At 36.3% G+C, this 23440-nt stretch overlaps 1 protein-coding gene and 1 gene segment (V, D, J or C); one reads left to right on the top strand and one right to left on the bottom strand.

Annotated features, from left to right (window-relative positions):
* Positions 1-2350: 2350 nt before the first annotated feature.
* On the bottom strand, positions 2351-4205 carry LOC124879220. The segment is given in 2 exon segments: positions 2351-2961; positions 4126-4205. A coding segment is annotated over 1 exon segment (309 nt).
* Positions 4206-10661: 6456 nt separating this feature from the next.
* On the top strand, positions 10662-22503 carry LOC124879196 (perlucin-like protein). Its single transcript, XM_047383630.1, has 6 exons — positions 10662-10789; positions 13040-13165; positions 14190-14360; positions 16477-16652; positions 17197-17312; positions 20945-22503. The coding sequence occupies exons 1-6, from the start codon at positions 10687-10689 to the stop codon at positions 21108-21110; spliced, it is 858 nt and encodes a 285-aa protein (XP_047239586.1). The 5' UTR covers positions 10662-10686; the 3' UTR covers positions 21111-22503.
* The last annotated feature ends 937 nt before the right edge of the window (positions 22504-23440 follow it).

Raw genomic sequence — 23440 nt, 5'->3', positions numbered from 1 at the left:
AAAAGAGTGTGTTTCTTGACAAATGGTGTCACTCATTTAAAGTTAAGAGTATCAAAGACTTGAAAGCACTTATCCTGTTGGAGGAATTTAAAAAGTGTTTGCCAGAACGGATTGTTACTTATTTAAACAAATAGGAAGTGTCATCTCTAATGAATGCCGCACTTTTGGGTGATGAGTTTATTCTAACTCATAAAAGTGTGTTTCCTTCAAAGAATATGTTCCAGGAAATTTTATCCTAACAAAAAAATAAATCGCCAAAGTCTGTGCGTAAAAGTATGCAATCTATTTCCTCGAGAATAAATAACCATGAATGTTTCTATTGCCATGAATCTGGACACTTGATTGCTGCATGTCCTGCTTTGAAAAGGAAAGAAGCTAAAAGCATAAAAAATCTTGCAGGTTTGGGATTAATTCAATTAGCTTCTCAGATGAGTGTGTGCAATGTCGTGGAACAGAAGCCCAAGGTTGACCCGCAGTTTTTGCCCTTTATTTCCCAGGGATTTGTTTCTTTGATGGGTAAGGAAAGGAATAAAGTACTGATCATAATCCTGAGGGATACCGGTGCTAGTCTTTTCTACTAGAATCTGTTCTTCCTTTGACTGAACAAACATCTTGTGGTTCAGATGTTCTTTGTGGAGAATAAAAATGAGTGTTACCAATGCTCCTCTACATATGGTGCATTTATTTTCACCGTTAGTAGCAGGACGTGTTAAGGTAGCTCTATGTCTGTGATTACCAATTGAGGGCATTTCTTTCATTCTTGGTAATGATTTAGCCAGTGGAAAAGTTTTTCCTTCACCAGAAGTGGTTGACATTCCAGTCTCATCTGATCTCACTGAGTCAGTTTTTACCTCTCCAGATGCGTTTCCTGCATGCGCAGTGACACACATACAAAGACGTAAAACAGGTGAGATAGTGGATTTGTCTGGATCATTTATAGCCACACTTGATGAAGATGATCTTGTTATTTCGAGTGAAAATGTAAGAAGGTCAACAGGTAACTCTGAAGTTAGTTTCCCTACAAACAACATGTTATTTGGTCCCTTTAAGGTACTGCTACAAGTAGAGCGGATTAAAGAAACTTAAAAGGCTCTCTCTTTGATTTGTCTCATTTGAAATAGACACTAAGAAAAAAACGCCCTGCTGCTACAGCTAATCATTGTGAGTATTATTTGAAGACAGTGTTTATTTATAGTAATAAGCAAATCCACAGACAGCATATGTTTTGTATTGACAAACATGACAAAAAAGTAACTGCTCAAAAATATAGCATTTTCTTTTAGCAAACAAAATTTTATATTCACAAAACACACCTTCATCGTCTGGCTGTTGATTCCCTACTTGAGATGTAATTGCTTTTGTTTCTAATTGTTTCATAATCTTTGGGCAAAAATAATCTCTCCGTCAGAAACAGAGAGATTGTTTTTAGTGGGTAAGGAGAAATTCATCCCCCCCCCCCAGACTTGTATTTACTTCCAAAAAGCTCACGCATATTTCCTGCACTTATGGTCTTTGTAGCTGAAATGCTCACTTCATCCATTTCTTCAATAAGTGACCACAAAGCCTTTCCACATATTTCCCATAAAAAGGCATTTTTGTCAGAAAAACAATTTGTTCTGTGATGACCATGAAGGACACTCAGACTATCCCCTTACAGAACAAAGGTAAGCATTCATACATGGATGTCTATATCTAGTTTTCAGAGACTGACTCAAAACACTATCTTTATCAGGGAAGTCTTTTTCGAAATTATTTATCCCCTTTGAAATGAATGGAAAGGCTGATTATGATGTATTTATGTTTCATACTTTTAAGATTTTTTTACTTTCTAAGTATAAAAATATTATATTAGATTGATAAGCATGTACAGGGACAGAATTGGCAGTTTATAGTTCATACCACCAGATGTTGCTACAACCCAAACTCTGCAGCTTTTACAGTAAGTCTCATGCTCCCATAGAGTCCTTTATTTTAATGCAGGCATTTTAAAATGGTATCATGGCATTACGATGTATGAACTGTTAGCCAGCTTGTTCTTAATAACTTAAATAAGGATACCTGACTGATTTTAAAATAATTTATTTTCACATGTAACGTTAATTTTTTGAGGGGCAGATCATACTGATTATTAATTCACTTTTTATTTTTTTGAATAGCTGAACAAAAATCAATGGCAAAACAGAAAAAAAAAACAACAGTATTGTTGAGGCATAAAATTAGAGAACGAGAATGAGCAGACTGAGAGACAGTAACATTGTAAAACCAGAGGAGTCGTCCGCCTTATTCAGGTCAGTACTGGGAACACTGGTCTCTGGAATTTTTGGAACAAAACCAAAAAAAAAACAAATGGTAGGATTATGTGTTTAATAAATTGATTTTGATCAATGTGGAAAATAAAATGCATTTTAGACTTTGTCCTAAACATATGGTAAATTCACACAAGAACAGTTTTCAGATTATGTTTATTGAAGGTTTTCTCTGAAGCACTTGTGCAAAGAGATTTATTTTTGAAAGTAATGAAAGCAAATGAAAATTCATGTTGAAACAGCTTTCCAAGAACTACTGGGTACAAATAAAACTAAACAAATCTTAAGGAACACAGACAAAGCAATAATTCTAGTGAATCTGCTCAGGACTGGGAACACTGGTCTCTCCTCAGGGACTCTGTGACTGCAGTCTGGGAGCCCTGGGTGGCCTCACAGGTCACAGAGCCCACCTTCCTCCACTGGTCTGCAGGGAGCCTCAGGGTGCTGCTCCAGCTGTAGAGGCCGTCCTTCTGCAGCACCCCGGGGCTCCTGCTCTGCTTCCAGCTGCTGCTGCTGCTGCCGCCGTCCACCTTCCAGGACAGACTCCAGCCTGAGGGGAAGCCCTTGTTGGCCAGACACATGAGGGTGGCCTTCCCCTGTTGCAACTCCTCACTGGAGGGGGGTACAACCATCAGTGATGGTGGCACTTGACCCACTAGAAAAGAAGCAAAACAATTAAGTGTAACTGTTCTCCAGTGTGACCAGTCCATGGTGTATCCTGCCTGTTGCCCAGTACATGCTGGAGATAAGCCCCATGGATACGCTTCCGTGTTTCTCTTCCCTCACAAGGTTCAACTACAACAGTAACATGCAGGCATGATTGCTGAAGCGTGGCAACAGGCAGGTTTCTGTGCTAAAAATAAACGTTAGTTTTATTCAGTTGTTTTTAAGACTGCTCTGTATTTAGTTATTTTTGTAAATTTTGCCAATCATGATTTTATTTTCCTAACTCATTTTCACACTGTTTTAAACTTTAATGAACTAAGCATCAACTAGCATATACGGCTGACTATTTACAACAACACCTCTGGTAGGCATATTAATCAAAATACATTTTCATTGCAGTAATACTCAAATTACTCTGAACAAATCATTCTAACAAAATAATGCAAAGAATCCCACATCTTTGACATTTGGTACTGAAATAATGTGGGGTTCAAACAAAGAGATGACAACCAGAAAACTTGGTGATGATATAATGAAATAAATTACGGTAAACAAAATGGCTCTGAAAGTAGGAAATATTTACGAACACTTACAGAGAAAGTTGACATTCTGGTGGCACTGAAATGTTAGGGATATTTTTCTCATAAGTATGATCAAATTATTTACAAGTACAGGTTGCAGTAAACTTTCATGAGCCTGAACATCTGGTGGAGTATAACAGAGGATGTTTTAAGGTTTTCCGCTTCATTTAATTTTCTTTAATTTAAAAAGCATGTTGACCACCAGATTGGACATTTGCCTGAACGCTTATGTTCCAACACAGAACATGGGGGAACATATGTCCAAAAACGAATGAAAAGAAACTTATGTTTAAACATGAAGACATTTAAGTGGATTTGATGACAACTTCTTGGCCACTGAAACATCTTTAAAATCTTAGAATATTTCATTATTAAATCATTATCCTATCAAGAAAAAAAGGGGAATCTAATATCCAAATGTGTTAAGAAAGACTTTAACTCTAAAGACATCATTGTACAAAAAAGAATCATTGCCTCTCTGAAATTATATGCAATTATACACAAATCTTATTAGTTTGAAAACATATAAAAGGCTAAAAGCTTTTGCTATTTAAGAAAACAAATTAACTTACAGTTAACTTCAAGTCTGGTTCCTCCTCCGAATGTGTGCCACAGTGATACAAACTCACCGTGACCTCAGACAAAAACCTTTGACTGTAGAGACATAGAACTTTCTATTGGAAATAAACACTGCTGCAATATTTTAAACATTTATCAGGTGGATGCGTTTCGCATATTAATTATTTATTTGTCATTTACTCACTGTTTTTGGAAAACGTCTCAAAAGATTTATTTGTTTTTAGGAAACTTATGTTGTGGCAACAACTTTTATCTGGGAAAAATCACTGGGAAGAATAATAGGGGGGTAGTAATAAAAATCTGGTTTAAACATCAAAATCCCACTGATATATATATATATATTGTACTTTTTGGATATCTTGGACATGTGTGTTGTGATTATGAATATACATATATATTATTTAATATATAACATTAATACTTTAATATTTTATTAAATAATATTTCGGTCTGTTGAGGGTTGTCCTGTAAATACCAGCCCAATAAGGCAGTGGTATTAGGACAAAATTGAAAGGGATGAGCCAAGCTCTGACATTACTGAACAGCAAAACTCTGCACACACACAGAATGAATTCAGACAATTTCTTAAAATACAAGAATTTAATAACAAAAATAAGTCAACTCAAAGTCAAACATATTTCAATCAACAAACTCTTTACTATGCTAAAACAATCCAACTAACTACCAAACAAAATGAAAGAATAAGAAAGACTAATGGGCTATTTACAATATAAACAAGTGAAACAAAGATGGTTAAAAACAATGATCAAAAGAGTGATGCAACATTACCATTCAATGTTATTTATGTTTGAGAACCAAGGATTATCTTAAAGAATCTGGAAATAAAGTTAAGTTAGTGTTGGACCTAATGTAGGCAATAATTGGTGTGCCTTTAAACAACCATTCACAATGCAAGATCAGATAAAACATTTTTATTTTATTTTAATAAATAAACATTTTAAAGAATAATTTGCTGAATAAAACCAACCTTCTGGATGACTAATTCTCAACTGTGTTTAATTAGCTGCCTTTATTTATTGAAATAATATTTAAAGAAACTCTAATTGTAATGATTAAGTGCTGGAAGCCCAATAATCACACCACCACATCTCTGATCTTTATTCGTCAGAAATGATTTTTGGTTAGAATTCATTTCTTCTAATTATGATTTTTTATTATACTTTTTGATAAATATTTATAATCAATAAACATAATTCTAACAAAAGGAAGTAACTCATTAAAAACATACTATATGGGTCGCAGGGAGGCTGGTGCCTAATGCCTATCTCCAGTAGTCATGGGGCAGGAGGCGGAATACTCCCTGTACACGTCGCCAGTTCATTATATTGCAAAATAGAGACACACTGGATGGACAACCATGCACACACACACTCATACCTAAAGGCAATTTTAGATAAACCAATTAAACGGTCATGTTTCAGTATTGTGGGAAGAAGCAGGAGTACCTTGAGAGAACCCACACATGCATGGGGATAACATGCCACCTCCATGTAAAAAGACCTCAGTCCAGGATTCAAACCCAGGACCTTTTTGCTGCATAGCAACAGCGCTACCAACTGCACCACCATGCATCCCCGCGTTTAGATCCATACACACATAATCATTCACATATTTACAAACCATGGTAAAGGTTGCTGTTAATATATAGTCTAAGTTGCAAACAAGAGTATGTGATTTTATTTTAGCACTGATATAAACATCCTAAACAACTTTTTTTTTTTTATTGTTGACTCAAAGGAAACTGCGGTAGTGGTTACACCTGTGAAGAGCAAATTCATCTTGAGGAAAGTGGAAGTTTGAATGTAAATGTTTTTCTGTTTTTTGCTTCCTGCCTTTGGCTAAAAAACCATGACAACGGTCAAGGATGACTGCTGATCCATGGCAACGGTTTTCTGAGCACAAAATAAACATTTTACAGTATTTACGGCCCCAGAATGAATAATTATTTTATATGTTTATAAATATATTTTTCAGTTTTGGGGTAAATTTATTTATTTTAATTTTAATTTTAAGATATGTATATTTCTAAACAAATTAGTAAAAAAAAATATTGTAGAACTTTAAAAATTGTAGAGAATTATACAGTAATTCCAGTATGCATGCATTAGATATTGAAATTCCTACCCTGAAAGCATTTAAATTTTAATGCTTTGCAGAATATAAAGAAAATTGAAAACAAGGAGCATAAATACAAATTTTCAATTTTAGGTGCCCCTAGAGTAAGTATTTTGATGAGTCAACTGAGGAATTAAATGAAATCAAGTTTACTGTTATGGTTACAGCTAATAGACTAAGTTGGTACTATCGCCAAACATGTATTATAGTAAAAATTAGAGATGATCCCTTGAAAGCAAACGAATATATAAAATAGGTTTATTAGAGATGCTTGGACTTTAAATAGGAGAGCATCACAGATGACCACTCAGAGAGTACCGTATCTTCATTTGAAAATTAAAATATATTTGTCATGAAACAATATGAGAAAATCAAATATTTTGTTATAAACCATACTGAAGTAAAAACACTTTCATGGAAGGATGATGATTTTAAAAATGGATCATCCACTACAAAGCTACTGGCAAATATAATCACTGGAATGACTGTTGGAGTCAGAAAATTTCCATAAAAGGTCACTTTGCATCAGCAGCACCATGCTCCAGTGCTCTGGGAGAGTTTATAGTCTTGAGAGTTGAACACTGGATGACTGACAGCTGTCCTTGATGACAACAGAAGACACAGAAATCCTCCTCATCAAAAACATGATTTTGATCTGCGTCCTCATCTGGACTCTCCTCTGCTGCTGCTTCACAGGTAAAGTCCAGAGAATCAAACTCCTCTCCTCTATGAACATCTGTCCCTCTGAAATGAAGCCGACAAAACCATGAAGCTGCTTTATGTTTTTGTCTCTGTGTCCTCAGAGTCCAGAGGTCAGGTCACAGTGACTCAGACTGGAACAGTAAGCTCTGCTGTTGGAGGCTCTGTCACCATCAACTGTAGAACTAGCCAGAGTGTCTACTCTTGGAATAGCAATTATTACATAGCCTGGTACCAACAGAAGGATGGAGAATTCCCTAAACTTCTCCTGTATGATGCTAATACCCCTGCAACAGGGACACCTAGTCGCTTCAGAGGCAGTGGATCCAGTTCTGTCTTCACTTTGACCATCAGTGGAGTCAGTGGTGAAGATGCTGCAGTTTACCTTTGTCACTGTGTCCATGTAGGTAATAGACCAGGGCCGCACACACAGTCAAAAATCGTCATACAATAACTTCAATCCAAACTGAACTGGCTGTTGCAACAGGAAGTCACTGTGTATATATATATATATATATATATATATATATATATACACACACACACACACAGAAAACTCATAAGTGCTAAAGAGTCAACAAAGCTTTAAGGATTTTCAATATTTATAAATTAATCTGACAAAAAATATTCAAAAGTACAGAAGAGCATGAAAAACAGAGCTCAAAATATTCACAAGAAATAAATGACATAATTAAGCTGTTGATGTAGTGTTTCAACAAACTGTACATACACTGGTTTTAGTTTTTATTTGTATTTAATCCCTGACTAGTGGTTTATGTCATGTGTTTTGATGTTAGTGTAGTTTGCCTAGTTAGGTAAGTCTGTCAAACCTCAGTGAACTTATAATGTGTTTTAAAGCATGTTGCACATGCATCTCACATTCAAGACTTCCTGAATGAAATCTTTAAGATACATTTTATAATGATTAAAATGTGAAAAAAATGTAAAATGATCTAATAATTGTACTAGATTAGGTGACGTATTAGAATGTAATTTAATATGAACAGTGGAATTATAAACCTTCCATTTAATATACCTAGACAAATGCTGTTGTTTTTTTAATCAAACTTCAAGTTATAGTTCAACCTGGTTGGTTTTCTTAATACGCTCTAATTGAACACTCATCTACACAGGAATATTTTAAACCGGTGACATTTCCATTTGGAATTTATCCTTCAAATGTCATCAGAAAAGTATATTTTAATTAGACTTTCATCTGGGTTCAGTGACACAACATGAGGAGTGATTTTCAATGCACTGACAGCATATCTAATATTAGGCCTTAGGTCTGCACCTTTATGGTAGGCTGAAGATCTGGTCATGGTGTACCATGCAATTCACTAAATATAGGCATCATGCGCTCTTGTCGATTAAGAAAGTGTAAAAGATAGATGGATGGATGGATGGATGGATAGATGGATTGGGTCTATTTAGCCTTCAATGTTGCAACGAACTACTGCAGGGATGTTTTCTGTCCACCAGATGTCGCTGTCGCCCAGGTTGTCAGCACTGATGAGCTTCAAGGAGCTAAAAAGGAAATAAACTAATGTTCAGATATTGAATCCATTTAATGCTAACAGTACTCAATAAATACTGATTTAGATGTCTAAATACAGAATTAAATGTAAAATACAGTTATTTCAGAACATTATTTGCTTCAAACTGAGCCAAGTGCTTAATGCTTATCTTCTCTGGTGCTGTAGTACATTGCATATGGTCCCTTATAGAATAGATTACTGCAATGCATACATTTTGTTGAGGACCAGAAAGAGAGCTCACTTCACTACAAATTAAAAGTCTCTCATCAGCTTCCTTTACATATTAGAAATGTCACCCAGGTTCCTTAGGTCTTCTGATAAAGATCTTGTGATCTCTCTCTCATCTGAACACCGGTGGTCAGTAGAGACCATTGATTTGTTGCAAACGTAAGATTTATCTTTTGGGTTTAGTTTTTTGCTTCCTCTTAGTATTCAGTACCCACGTTGACCCATGTTTTCATGGTTTTCTATTGCACAATTTTAGCACTAAAAAAGTCCGATTCAGCTCTAGCTTCAATTTTAAACCACAATGAGCCCACACTTAGCCTATTTAGAGCTGTGACATCCACGTCACATCAAACTTTTAACTTTAAAACAGCCAAGTAAATTTCATATGACATATTTGTCACAATGAGAAAAAAATATGAAAAATCGCCTTTATAATTTCAAATAGGTTTCTAGTTTTAGTTTTTATATTTTCTTAGGGACAAGAAGAATGCACAATGTACCATGTTTTAAAAGATATCAAATGGGCATTATGGGTATCTTTACATTCAAGTCCTAAAAAACAGTTCAACTTTACCAGAAGAAAAGCATGTCAGATTTGTTTGTTCATTTTATGATTTTTGCGTTGCCTCTGGTTCCAATACATTTTTTTTTTTTTTTTGAGAGGATAAATTACAAAGACCAAGAGAACATAAGGATGCACAAGAAGCCATTGCTGGTAATAATGGAACAGAGATGCTCAAGTCTGTCATCACACTCATACTAATAAAAGCACAGATTGTGAAGAATGAAGAACATCTGGGATTTAGAGGCAACAGGAGAACAAAGAATTGCACGTTGTGCAACAAAATACATCAATTTGTGCAGAAATAAAATAGCTTTCTTGAATAAAGAAACCATTTGATATGGATCACCCCCTTCAACGGTTAATAATGCAGGTCCAGGCTGCTTATTGGCTATTGAATTGTATGACTGTGCAATAGGTTAAGGAAGATGATGGGAACATTCTGATGACGGATAAAGATGGAAGAGATAGGAAATTGTAGGTTTATAGAAATTGACAGAATCAGTGCAAAAGTTTACAGTAATACGGCAATGACATGTTCTTCTACTTTTGTACAGCCCCAATGCCTACAGTATCAAAGTTTCACAAGTCAAAACCGCTGCTTAAAATTTGGCCATTTGGTACTGAGCACTCGGCTAAAAATGGCTTCCTAGCTTCACAAGTACCAGTCTTCAGATGTGTCATTTTGTTGTAAATGTTGAAAAAACCAGCACAATCTTACTAATACATATCAGCTATCAAATAATTTGTCAACTCATTCAGGTTTTGATGTTAAATATATTTCTTAAATATGCCCAATGTAACAAATATTTCACATTACAGAGCCCTTAGGTGGAGAAACTAAAATTATTTTATTATGGATCTCATCTACGAGCCCCATTTGATCTGTGCAAAACCTTATAATTTTAATGATATCTGTAGTTTTATTGCACTTTTAGTTGAATATCTATTTAAATTACTTTCATTTAGTATTGCCTACTTATGAACGCTGCTTTTATTATTGAACTTTTATCGGAGTGGCTTAAACTAAGTGTAGATGCATCTCCTCAGTCCTTCAAACTAAGGTCACCTGAAACGCTTCAGTTTTCCCCCATTAGCTCCTAATTTATTTATTATTTATTATTATTATTATTATATGTTTTTAATGTTCCGTAAAGCACTGCATACCGACTAAAGCAGTGAACTAAATCTCAACATAGCCCACCTTCTGTATTTATTTATTTTTTTAGAGGGCTTTTATTTTGAAAACTGCAGCCGGAACGGCTAATTGAATTCACTCAGTGATGCGTGTTTGAAGTCGGTGTCTGTTTATAACCAGAGACATGGAGAAGTTTTTTTTTTTTGTTTTTTTTTTCTTACTCTCCAGTAAAGACAGTTGTTGATCTGCTGAGATGGCGACCACCGGGAGCTCCTCGAACGCGGACAGGATGTACTCCAAACTAATGGACGAGGGCAGTTATGAGTCCAGCTGCGGGCCAGATGTGCAGCACAGCGGTGAGGAGGGCGGAAGGTGTGGGATTTTTATCCAGCTGCAGGGTCCTGTCATACAGGTCCTTTCTAAACCCTGTTTTATTCCTGTAAAAAAACAAAAAAGAAACATAGTTTATGCAAACAAACATTCTTACGTCACAACAAAATGGTTGTGCCATTTCTCACTGCTGCTCCTGTTTTCCATGTATTTATTTTGCACTTAGTTGAGTAAAATCAAAACTGTTTTATTTTGTCAGTATCATGCTGATTACACTATACTGATTTTTGTTCTGATTCAGGATTCTTTTGTGCAACTAAATCCGAGTTTCAAGGGTGCAAAGTAATGTGTTTTAGGGATTAAATGTGTTGGAAAAAGTTACAAATATATGAAAAGTAAGATTTTATTGTATTTCATTTATTTATTTTATTTATTTTCAATGTCTATTTAAAAAAAAAAAAAAAAAAAACTCCTGTACTGTATTTAGCATTGGTATAAATCTAATGGCCCAAAATGCAATATATTTGCTGAATTGCATCTCTTCAAGGTTTCATCAGTGTTTCTTCACAGCAACCTTGTTTTGCCACATTTAGGAAATGTGTTTGACTGCAGTTATGTCTGCTGCAAGTCACTTCATCATGCTGGCTGGAGTTTACTGTCACTTTTTAGCATTCACCTTTTTTTATTCTTTAAATTTGCTGGGTCCAGTTTTCATTCTATATTTGTAAATCATTTTCCATGCTGTAGAAGCAAGACCTTATATATTTGTCAGTCTGAACAGGGCAAATCAGATCGTTTTGTGGATGAAGGCCTTGTTTAAATGTTAATGTAATTCGCCACTGGATACATTATACAGAGCTACAAATGTTAAACAGATGTCCAGCATAAGTTCAGAGTTCCTGTCAGAGCTGTAAATGCTTGTATTTAAAACATTTTAAGCAAAAAACTTACTAAAACAAACTTTATATCTATATAACCTTGTAAATCCTTCATTCTTAGATTGAAACGTTAACCTCCCTATTCTCTAACATTGTACACTTCAGATCTAAACAATCATAGTTTGTTTCTTCATGCAAATACGACTCATGACCATTTCCCTTATGTTGTAACACAAAGCAAACAGACGTGAACACAGGTTACAGTTCCTTAAACAGATTCAACTCCTATTTTTAACAGAAAGTTTCTCACTGTTAAATGTTTTGAGATACAGTTGTTAAATGTTGGGATGATAATGCTGTGTGTGACCAGCATATTAATTTTAACAGTATATTGTATATGCAATCTGTCATTTGCCACTTTGTTTAATGTGTTTATTCTCTTCCCTTCTTTGTGCTCAAATACACTTTATTGTAAAAGTGTCATTATTCACAATTTATTTCACTATCAGAATGTCAAAAATAAATCCAGCAGAGTAAATCCAAGACGTAATCAGTACTCTTATTGAAGCTACTGTATATTTGATGGCTAAGGTATGAGCCTTAAGTTTTTATAATTAAGTTAAAGGAAGCAAAAAATATTCATTAGAATACTCGGACATCGAGAAGGCATAACATTATGACCATCTGCCTAAGGCTGTGGAGCTGCCTCAACATGCCTGACCCATTGAGGTATGGACTTAACTAGAAATTGTGCTGTTATAGTTATTTGGCAGCAAGTTTGTCAGCGGTTGATGCTTGAAGTCCAATCCAACACCCACATTGCAGCGTACGGGACGTACGCTGCAATGTGGGTGTTGGATTGGACTGGGTTTCCTTGCAGATCCCTTTCCCTTTCTGGCACCTTTCAGAACCAGTATTAATTCTCCAGCAGTTTGATTGATGTAAGGCAAGACAAGAGTTTCTGTATAGCACTGTTCCTACAAAGGGTAATACAAAATAATTACCTAAATTTGCACCTTTCTCCAGTAAAAGCAACTACTAAAACTACGAAATTACAAAAAAGACAACTGGAACTACAAAAAACAATGCTGGATGAGAACCCAACGTTATGCTTGGAGGGAGATAAAAATGGTCAAAGCTTCTTGTTAGTAAAGTGAAGAGTGGCATCTTCTGGTCATTAAGTCTCAATAACAGCATTTTGTTTCAGTGCTTTTTACACATCTTTGTCAGAGGTGCCAATAACTGTGGAAGGTGCTGCACTGTTACTTGTTGAATCAACTAAATGTTTTAACTATACCTTTTGTGTTTTTAAGGTACGTTAAAATTATTAGGTTTAAGTTCATCATTCTTTGACCAAAGATCATTGTTTTTTAACCAAGCAATTCCCTTCACCTCCAGATTACCCAGTGTCCCCAGTCAGAGACCCCAGGCTGAGTGGCCCGGGGCCCTACCGCTTTGCCACCATCTGCCTGGCTGCACTCTGTGCAATCCTCCTGATTTCCATCATAGCTGTCACTGCCCACTGTGAGTACACCAGTCAGAGATGACTAACATTTCCTTCACTTATTCTGGTTTAGACCATGTAAGATACTGCATCTGTCAAATACTTCTACAAATAATTACTTATTAGATGTATTTTACATTCACATTAATAAAAATAAGTGTGTAAGAATCCGGCCCCTCATAAATTGGACTGTACCTGTTCTGAACCTGCTGTTCCTGTTACCTCTTTCAACGGTCAAATGTCAACGATCAAATAATGGTCTGTACCGATGTCCCACAATGACCTGCTCCAATTAAGCTTTCCAAAATTTTCCTTGAGTTAGTTTTGCTAATAAGGTCAGCAAGTGGGTTCTGCTGTCCTTACGAGCTGAAGCTAGGATAATATTTGTAACTTCCAAAAGGCTGTTTGAAGATCAGTTTCACCTATTTACCCCAAGAAATGGTAAGCTTCAAATCAGATTCCAACTCCACTGTTGTGTTTTCTACCTCAATCAGTTGTAAACTGATGTTTTACCAGCTCAATGGTTGTTGGATAGTGTTTCATCTTTGAAACAGCCAAGGAGAAGCCGTATCAGTCCAAAATATTAAATATTGTCAAGGAAGTAGCTGACAAATTAAAAGGTTTTGTTGCTGGTAAGGAACAGAGTTGCTCGAAATGTTGCTTGGTAGTAACATATCCTTCTTTGTCATGTTGCTCAGAATTTTTGGGTGTAGTTCAGTTTGGCTCCAGAACAGTTTGTCTGTGACTGAACACAGCAATGTGTGGTCCTTGCCCTCTATACTGCTGGACTGCTTAGAGTTCATTGTAATCAGTGTTATTGGCAGACATTAAGTGACCAGTTTACGGGAGTACATGTGTATTCTACAGGTCTGCTTTCACATTTTGGAAAAAATGTATAATCCACAACCGTTGGTTTGTACCTCCAGTTTATTATAAAACTTGCATCTGTTCCCTAGAGGCCATAGAAGTACATTTGTCCAACTAGACTCTCAAATGATCCTAAAATAATAAACCGACATGTCCATGCTTTAATGTTGTCTGCAGCTAAGAACAAACCAAAGGCTGGTGATGAAGCAACCGCACAGACGCAGAAGGAGAATGCTAATGTCTCAGCCATGATGGCGTTAGTCGCGAATCTACAGAAGGAGAATAAACAACTGCAGAAAAAATTGGATGAGCTGCAGGTGAACCTTACCTCCATAATGACAGCCAAAGGTACAGTTCTCTTTTAAATGTTGCATGTTGTTCTCACAGATTTCATAACTACCACATCAGTACGTCAGTTCCTGACATCTTTTTCTTTCATCAGTGTCATTATTGAGTTCAGAGATGTTCTGCAGACTCATTTTTATTTTCTAATATTTTAGATACTTTATTTCTTACCTGAGTTTAGTTACTACAATGGGTGCATAATTATTGGACATTATTGAACATCTAAAGTACTCAATCATTCCAAAATTTTATTAAATACCAGATCTGAATATGTAAGGGTGTAAATTGTGGTTTTGGCTTACTTAGGGGAATATGTCCATGCGCATATTAGTGTGCAGAATTATGTAAGTAAATGAAAAATGAAGATTTTACCATCTCACTTGTTTATTTTTTTTTTATGGTAAAGCGAGAATAATTCAAAGAACTCAAAGTTTTAAACAGTCAGTCAGTCAGTCCGTCATTTTCTACTGCTTCTTCCATAGTGGGTCACGGGGAAGCTGGTGTCTTATCTCCAGCAGTCTATGGCTGGGAGACGGGGTACACCCTGGACAGGTCACCAGTCCATTGCAGGGCAACACAGACACACACAGGACAAACAATCATGCACACACTCATTCGCACCTAAGGGCAATGTAGAGAGACCAATTAACTTAACAGTTATGGGTTTGGACTGTGGGAGGAAGCCGGAGTACCCAGAGAGAACCCACACATGCACAAGGAGAACATGCAACTTTTTGTTTAGCAGCAACCACAGCCACCCACACAGTGTCCAGAGAGGTGTGTTTTCTTTTCATTCGATGTTAATCTTTAAGAAGGGCCCACATGCCCTCAATAGGATTTAGGTCAGGTGAGGAAGAAGTCCATGTACTTGTTAGCGATCCAGTGCAGTACTTTGATGCTTTTGATGGACCTTTGAACTGTATAAAATCATGGTCTTCTTTGAAAAAAATTTAGACTTCTTCCCTGTGTCACTGCTTGAAGAAAGCAGCTTCTAAAACTAAAAGCAGGTTTGGGGGTTGATATTGATTTCATCTTGAACCTTGAAAAGGGCCAATTAGCTCAATTTAATAATACTAGGCCATACCAGTACCCCCCCTCTACCTTGCTGGTTTCTCGGTCGAAATGGACATTTCAACATTTTGTGCAGTGGTGGTCGGATTTAAGCCTTTCTTACCTTGGCCACATCTCCAGGAACTAAACACTTTGTAAGTTTGGGTGCTCCGGGTAGGTTGCAGTTCTGAATATGATACCACTGGAGGAGAATGGGTTTCTGGTAGCTTCACATTAGATTGTTCTCTAATCTTTTGCCCAAAATCTCATCACTTGATATGCTTACTTATAGGACATTTCCTGTAAGTAAGTATGTAAATGATAATTTGGTCAAAATGCCCACTTGCCTAATAATTGTGCACACAGTGTTGTCTGAAATGTATGTCTGAAGCCTATATTTAAAAAAACATGCAAATAAACCACTGCCCATCAGTGTAAACTTGCTGTTAAGAAATGTTCATATTTTATCTGGGACAATGCAGGTTAAAAGTGATGGCATAAATATCTCAGTGACTGATTTCTTCCTGCAAAGCATTTTGGTGGAGCAGATAATGCATTTGCTATAGGGGTTCCACAATAAGTTGGATTTACTTAATGATGGCACACTTCATGATGAAGTAAAAAACACAAAATGTGTCTTTGGGATTCATTTAAGGATTCTCTCTCCAAAATGTAGCACTGTGAAATGGAAATTCTTTGACTTAACAGGGAATGAATTACAGGTTTGGGTTCTTGAAAAGCAAGCTCAACAATAGTCAAGTCACTCAATCCAGTTAGTATATAAAAAAAAAAACATAAAGATATATAAATGTTGCACTCAAAGTCCAGATTATTCCAGGCAGAATATACTCCATAGTGCCCTGCAATTCAAGATGCTGACATATCTGAGGGATTAACCAAAGCAATGCAATAATCACAGCAAAGTTAACATGCAACACAACTCAGCTAAAACAGCAAACTTCACAGATGAATTATACCAAGAGAGTCAAGATTAGACACAAGGATATAAATTGTGGCTGATGTAAAATAATTTTTTATCAATTGTCTGCCATCTGTCATTGGCTTCCAGCTGTTGCGCCCACACAAAAAGCAACCAGAGCCCCTATCGTGTGCCCTACAAACTGGCATCTCTTCGAGAACAGCTGTTACCTCATCGCCAAACAATTAAAAACTTGGACTGACAGCCAGACATACTGTAAGAGTGCAGGAGCTCACCTGGCCATTATCCTATCAGCTGAGGAGCAGGTAAAGTATGGTAAACGATGGCGTCCCCTATAAGATTGCAGCATCTGTGTTGTTTTTATTTGATTTTGTCCATAAGAGTTTCTTTGGCTTGATTTTCTGCCAAGACAACGTTAAAGATGAGTATATAAACTTTAAATGTAGAAGTCCACACGACCAATCCCATGTTTATGCTTAAAAACTCACTCAAACAACAGATGTATTTTCTCTGCAGTATCTGCTTTTCTTCAGCAGGGATGGATATTTTGTCCAAACCAGATTTTTTGCAAAACAGCGACAATATCCTTCTCACGGACAAAGTTAACTTGGTTGACCTTGTCTGTGACAAGGTTGTTTTTTTTTTCTAAAGATATATTTGACTCTACACATGCAGCTACATGCAGCCATGTTTTCTTTCTAGTTCCCTTCTATCCCAAGCATGGTTTTTGAACAACAATCGAATTTCAGATATATTGTTGAGCTTATGAATGCATTCTGTGTAACCAACAGCAGTTCTTCATTAATCCAAGGTTTTACATGTTAATATTCCCATTGTGTTTCCTCTTAGACCTTTTTATGGAATCTCCTTCCCAGAGGGCACTGGAACTCATACTGGTTTGGAATCACTGACGGAGAAACCGAGGATGAGTGGAAATGGATCGATGGCACTCCGCTAGTTGGAGGGTAGGTGTCTCATCTTTCTCCACATAAATACCTCTCAACCTGACCAGAACAGCATCTGCAGCAACAACAAAATATTGCTGGTAAAACCTATGTCAGGTTTTAAGAATTACTCATTGCAATGAGTCATTTATCGGCATTAACACACATAGGATGTGCTGAAATTGGGTGAGACATCACTCATCTATGAACTTCAGCCACAGCTAACATAAAACACACACTCATAAAACAGAATACTGCCAACATGTGGCAGGAAGGGGCCAGATGCTGCCAGTTTGAGTTGTTTTAACTGAAATGAACTGATATGAATTATTATCAGAGTTTTGGGGTCTAAATGTATTCCTCTTGACATAATTCATTCGCTTACGTATCTAACAGTGTACAATACAATTTATTGCATTAACTTTTTTAAATTTAGAACAGTTTTACAGTTAATCACAGAAACCAAAGATATAAAGGAGGTCTTGATTTTTTCAGCTCTGGTAGGCTCTTTTTTACTTTTCTGGGTTCAGTTGGTTTAGTAATTCCCTTAAACTGAGGCAAACATTTACAAACTGCAAGTCCAGTGGACTTTTACCTTTGCTATAGCTGTTACCATTGGCACACAGGCAAATTTTAGGACATATTTCATCAGCAATGATGGCCTAATTTGCAGTTTATTTAACAGAACAAACGTGATAATCTTGTCTTTAGGACATGGCCAGAATGACTGGCTTGCTGTTGTCTCTTATTTTGCACTTAGACACTTTTACATCACCTATTTTGCTTATTAAAGCCATGCATCACTACAGCACCTTCCACAGTTCCACACTGAGGTACAAATATTGAAGTGACACTGAGGCCCCTTTTTTTTAAGCAACTAATCAAAATGGGAAAGACAAGAGGACATGCCATTAGATCAGACAGATTTGTGTCGGGCTTCATAAATCAGGAAATGGCTACAAGAGAATAGCAATTCTGCCAATTTTGACCATAACCATCACAAAGTTTAAAACAGGTTAACTGTCACAAGCATATTTGTTTTCACCCCAGCAGATGCTGAGGAAGATGGTAAGTAAATAATCTCCAAATCTCCCTATTTGAGAATTGCATCAGATTTTTTTTCTTGAGATTATAATACAGTCAAAAATGATAGATTTCTTTGTTATGTCTGAAAAATGTTTAGTGTGTCAATTTTTTTAAAGAAAAGAGCCATTGACCATCTTGTCATCTATCTGAGTTCTAGCATTTCAAGGTGCCAATAAATCAGAAATACACTACATTTTATTCGGATTTTACCAAATAATATAACCTTATCAGTAGTTTGGTTCCGTATAAAGTTATCTCTCACATTTGTTATTCTCCGAGGATGAATCAAGATATCTTTGTTTGTGTATTTTTCTTTGGCACACAGCAGTATAAAATTTGTGGTTTTGAGTCAAACATATTAAAAGCTACAGTATTGTGCTGTTATTGAAACCATGGCACATTTTATGTTGTCTTTTGGATAAATTGAAACATTTTCAACATAATTACATTAAGTATAAATCAGTTTTAATCTTACTAATAAATGTATTTTAAGCTGCTTGCGTACAGAATTGATGAGTACACCCACTGTACAGTTCTTGCCGAGTATTTCAGCACAAACGTTTTTCTTTCAAATTTCAGGTCATCTCTTGTACATCCTCTTCCATTTTTCTTTAGTCTGAATTTATATTTCTTTCAGTGTTTTCAGTGTTATTTAGGTTCAACTTCTGCTTAGTGTCACAAATATCAAGCACTTCCTTTTCATCGCTGTTTTTTTTTTGCACCATATGCCTACTTGACATATTTTCAAAGAAACATATGATTTCCCTTCCTCATTTTGAATGTTCTGGGATGTGACAAATTTTTGTTATTCCTCAATCGTCACCGATATTCCTGGTGTTCCTCTTTTTTTCTCTAGAAATGTTCTCTTAATCTTTTTTTTACATTTGACATGTCTTGATCCATTTCTCTCCAGTTTGAACTCTTATGCATCTTTCCCCACCTTTTATGCTGACTTCAAGTTTTTCTTTCTGGACTTCTGTTTTGGAAAGTATGTTGTAATTAATTCAATTTGTGGCTTTCTGTTTTTGGTTACCACACAAAACAGCCATTGAGAGATTTTATGATTTATTTACTATTACTATTTGGTGTGCCTTACAAACATATTAATACCCCATGAAACTGTTCACGTTTTGTTATATTACAACCAAAAACTCTAATATATTTCATTGGGATTGTATAAGGCACAAACACAACACAGAGTAGTGGAAAATTGTTTACTCAGCAATTCTTTGTATTTTTTTTGTTTTCAGCCCCCCTGAGTCAGTACTTTTTAGAACCATCTTTTTGCTGTGCTTTCAGCTGCATGTCTTTTAAGGTATACCCCCACCAGCTTTGCATAAAATAGATCAAGCTCAGTCACACTGGAAGGAGAGCCTCTGAACATCACTTTTTAAGTATTGCCACGGAATCTCAATTGGACTTTGACAGGCCATTTTTGATCTAAATCACTCCATTTGAGCACTGGTTATATGTTTAGGGTCATCTTCCTGCTGGAAGGTGAACCTCCATCCCAGTTTCAAATCTTTACAGCCTCTTAGCAGGCATTCATCTAGGATTGTATTAATACCATCCATAACCCATCAGATCTAATCTACTTCCCTGTCACTGCTGAAGAAAAGCATCCCCACAGCATGATGCTTCCACCACCAAGTTTCACTCTGGACTTAGTGTCTTCAAGGTGTTCAGTGTTTGTACCACATGTAGCCTTGAAAATTCAGCTATGGTCTCATCTGACCAGAGCACCTTCTTCCACATGTGTTGCAGGATGCCATAAAACCCAGATTTGTGGAGTGAATGACTTATAGTTGTCATGTCAAATCATTCTCCCACCTGAGCTGTGGATCTCTGCAGCTCCTCCATACCTACCATTGGCCTTTCATCTGCTTCTCTGATTAATGCTAACCTTACCCAGATTGTCATTCGAGGGGATTGTAAATTTTTTGGCAGGTTGGCAGTTTTTCCATACCCGTGTCATTTCCAGATAATGGATTGATCAGTGCTCTGGGAAATTTGCAATTGGGGTATTGTTTTACACTCTAATCCTGTTTTCAACTTAAAAGTTTTCCTATTGACCTTCCTGGTGTGTTTCTTTGAGTTCTGTTATGCTGTTTATTCACTAAAGTTCTCGTACAAACCTCTGAGTCCTTCACAGAACATCAGGATTTAAGCTGAGATTTAAAAGCACACAGGTGGACTAACTAGGTGACCTCAGAAGCCAGTGGGATGCACCAGAATTTATTTAGAGGTTTCAGTCTAAGAGGGGCTGAATAAAAACCCATAGCACATGCAGATTTTTGTTGTGAAATAAAAGAAACCTGTAGCTTTTCATTTCACTTTAGTTAATTGTTTTTATTGTTATTGTACAATAAAATTGTGTTTATCTGATGGAGAAATGCCACAATGCTATGTTATGTTGGTCTATCCCAAAACAAAAAACAACATACATTTTGCAACATGACAAAAGGTGAAAAACCTTAAGAGATATGAAAACATTTGAGAGACATTGCATGTAATACTAATATTATTGACTGAAATGGTTTTTTAATCTTTGCCTTTCTTCACCAAAGTTTCTGGGAGGAAAACGAGCCCAATAACCACATAAATGAGGACTGTGGTTACATCGTGAAGACAGAGGTGTTGGAACGTGTGGCGACAAAGAGCTGGTATGATGCCCACTGTTCCATGTCTATGCCCTTCATTTGTGAGAAGAAGATGGGCGGCACCCCACAATAGTGAGACGTCACCAGCGCTGGTCGGGGAAAGCAGCACCTTTAGCCAGCTGGTTGTTTGGGAATCTTCTGGGCTCGTTTTATGTTAGGATGAGGTTAGCTATGAGAGACGTTCAGAAACTGGATGCTTCACAGGTCTGATTGCAGGTTTACCTAAATTAAAATGTTACATAAACCTCACTGTCCACTGTCAAGCTTGTAAAAGAAAGAAATGTTACATCTTTACATAGGATCCATTGACCTTACATTAATATAGAGTAACATTAAGCCCATTACGCCTAAAGTGCAGGAGGTGTAAAGAAAAGCCGACAATAAGTTTGCCTGGCTACAGTAGGAAAAATACACCAGAGGCAACATTTTCCTGCACTGATTCATATTAGTCATTCCCACTGTTTGTATGAACACAACTAAGGTTTTTTTTTTTTAGTCCTTGTGCCAGACATGTCAGCGATTGGAAGTGTGAAAGGACTATCCTAAAGATGTTTTAGGATTATTTTTCACCTGTAAATTGTTGATGGAGGAGAATTTTCTTGATCTTCATGGTTTGAGGGAGATGTGTCTTGGAGAGCTGCATTTAAAACGTGAGACCTGTGTGTTATTGCTACATCCACTCTGTCAGACTGTGTCAATGAGAATGGTCGTTTTGTGATTTATTTTTCTTAATGTTTTTTTTTTTTTGCACACTTTGAGTTAGAGGTAAGGGGAGACAACTTCACAGGGTGCTTTGTATCAAAGAGGAAGTCTAGTCATTTGGTTATTATGGCTTGCAAGACCATCAGTAAGTATAAAATCCAGCAACTGGAATCAAAAGAAAGAAAATGTTTCATAGTTATTGTTTCAAAACCGTTCTTGTGGCCTGAAGTCCTGTTAATGAGATGTCAGAGAAAGTGCTGAAGTCACTCGAGTTTTCCTGGACTGCTTGGAGCATAGAGTACTACAGCACCGCTTCGCCCCATCTGTTTCTGCACACTGTTGATCAGCTGGCTGAACGAAGGGTTCTAAACTTTGCCCTTCACTCACAATTAAGACAAACTTGACTGTTTTAAAATGAAGTCATTTTTTAAAGTACAGTGGAAAGCTGTGAGCAGAATGTTTAAGTAGCTAATTGTAGAATGTGCAGTTGAGCAGAAAGTCCAAACTAATTAACCAGCTATACTCAGCTGGTTATCATCACTAGAGCATAGAATACTTGTCTGTAGTTGTTTGTGTGTGATTTCTATTAAATATACTCATTTCAGTGCGGAGTTTGCATTTGATTCGAATGCACTTTTCAGTTAACCTGCAAAGACCAGCAATTTGAAGATTTTACAGCATTAATAAAATAACAAAAATGATGCATTATTTGTGTAATGGGAATTTTGTGAATGTTCAATAAAGGTTTTACTTTTTCAGACAAACTGTATCTCACCTGTTATGATTTAAACAATTTTTTGGATTGAAACACAAAAAGTAAATCTATGCTATAGGTTCCAGTGTGTGTTCTTTGTTTCTTTTGCTATTTTTATAATAAATCATTTATTTCCAATGTGAAACATATTTATTACTTTGTTTTCTGATTGTCTATTCCGTACTAAAGTGATTTTTCACTTTAGTAACTTTCAGCCGGGCCATATTCTTGTTATAATCAAATAAAAAATATATCAAATTAGGTTCATAAGTATGAATAAATCTGCAGTTATTCCAAAAAAGAAATGAACACCTTAATACACAATAATTCAAGTAATACATTTTGTACTAGGGTCATTCCCAGCAGGTGGCAGTGCAAACTGCCAACTAATGCCATCTTGAATTTTTTTAAGACTTGTCAGGCCCCAACTAATACGCTCTAATGAGAAAACAAGACATATTTCCCTTCAGTGCATTTTTGATCAGTTAAGTTATAGATTTTGTTCACTACACTGAACAGACTACCAACATCTTAAGCCTTTTGTTTATGACTTTATGAGCACACTTAGGTACAACTGACTGATGTGTTCTGAAAATAAAATTAACATTTTATTTAATATAGTTTTTTTTTTCACTAAAGCCTGCATGCTTTTGAAAGCAAGAGCTCTCTGGTTTGAACTTTTCTACTCAGTAAAAGTCCATAGAATTTCATTCTGAATAATACTGACCAAATTTCTATATTTATATTTAAAATGTCTGTTGAGAGCAACGAGGAACCAAGGTCAAAATTCTTGTTTGTGTCCACAAACTTGGCCAATATAGTGGACTCTGGTTCTGGTTCTGATTTTGATTCTGACCTAGTTCCTAATACAAGTTATGTCAGATGTTTACATGCAGCCATCATACACGCCCCGGCCACTTTATAAGGTACACCTTGCTAGTACCGGG

Source organism: Girardinichthys multiradiatus, chromosome 13 (assembly GCF_021462225.1).
Source record: "Girardinichthys multiradiatus isolate DD_20200921_A chromosome 13, DD_fGirMul_XY1, whole genome shotgun sequence".
Taxonomy (NCBI): Eukaryota; Metazoa; Chordata; class Actinopteri; order Cyprinodontiformes; family Goodeidae; genus Girardinichthys; species Girardinichthys multiradiatus.
The sequence above is the reverse complement of the archived record's forward strand: the minus strand, read 5'-3'. Positions and strand labels throughout refer to the sequence as shown.

Excerpts from the sequence above, each read along its gene's own strand:
- LOC124879196 (XM_047383630.1), top strand. The coding sequence starts at position 10,687 with ATGGCGACCACCGGGAGCTCCTCGAACGCGGACAGGATGTACTCCAAA. Across the intron at positions 10,790-13,039 it reads GCCAGATGTGCAGCACAGCG|ATTACCCAGTGTCCCCAGTC; the intron begins GTGAGGAGGGCG and ends CTTCACCTCCAG. Across the intron at positions 14,361-16,476 it reads CTCCATAATGACAGCCAAAG|CTGTTGCGCCCACACAAAAA; the intron begins GTACAGTTCTCT and ends ATTGGCTTCCAG.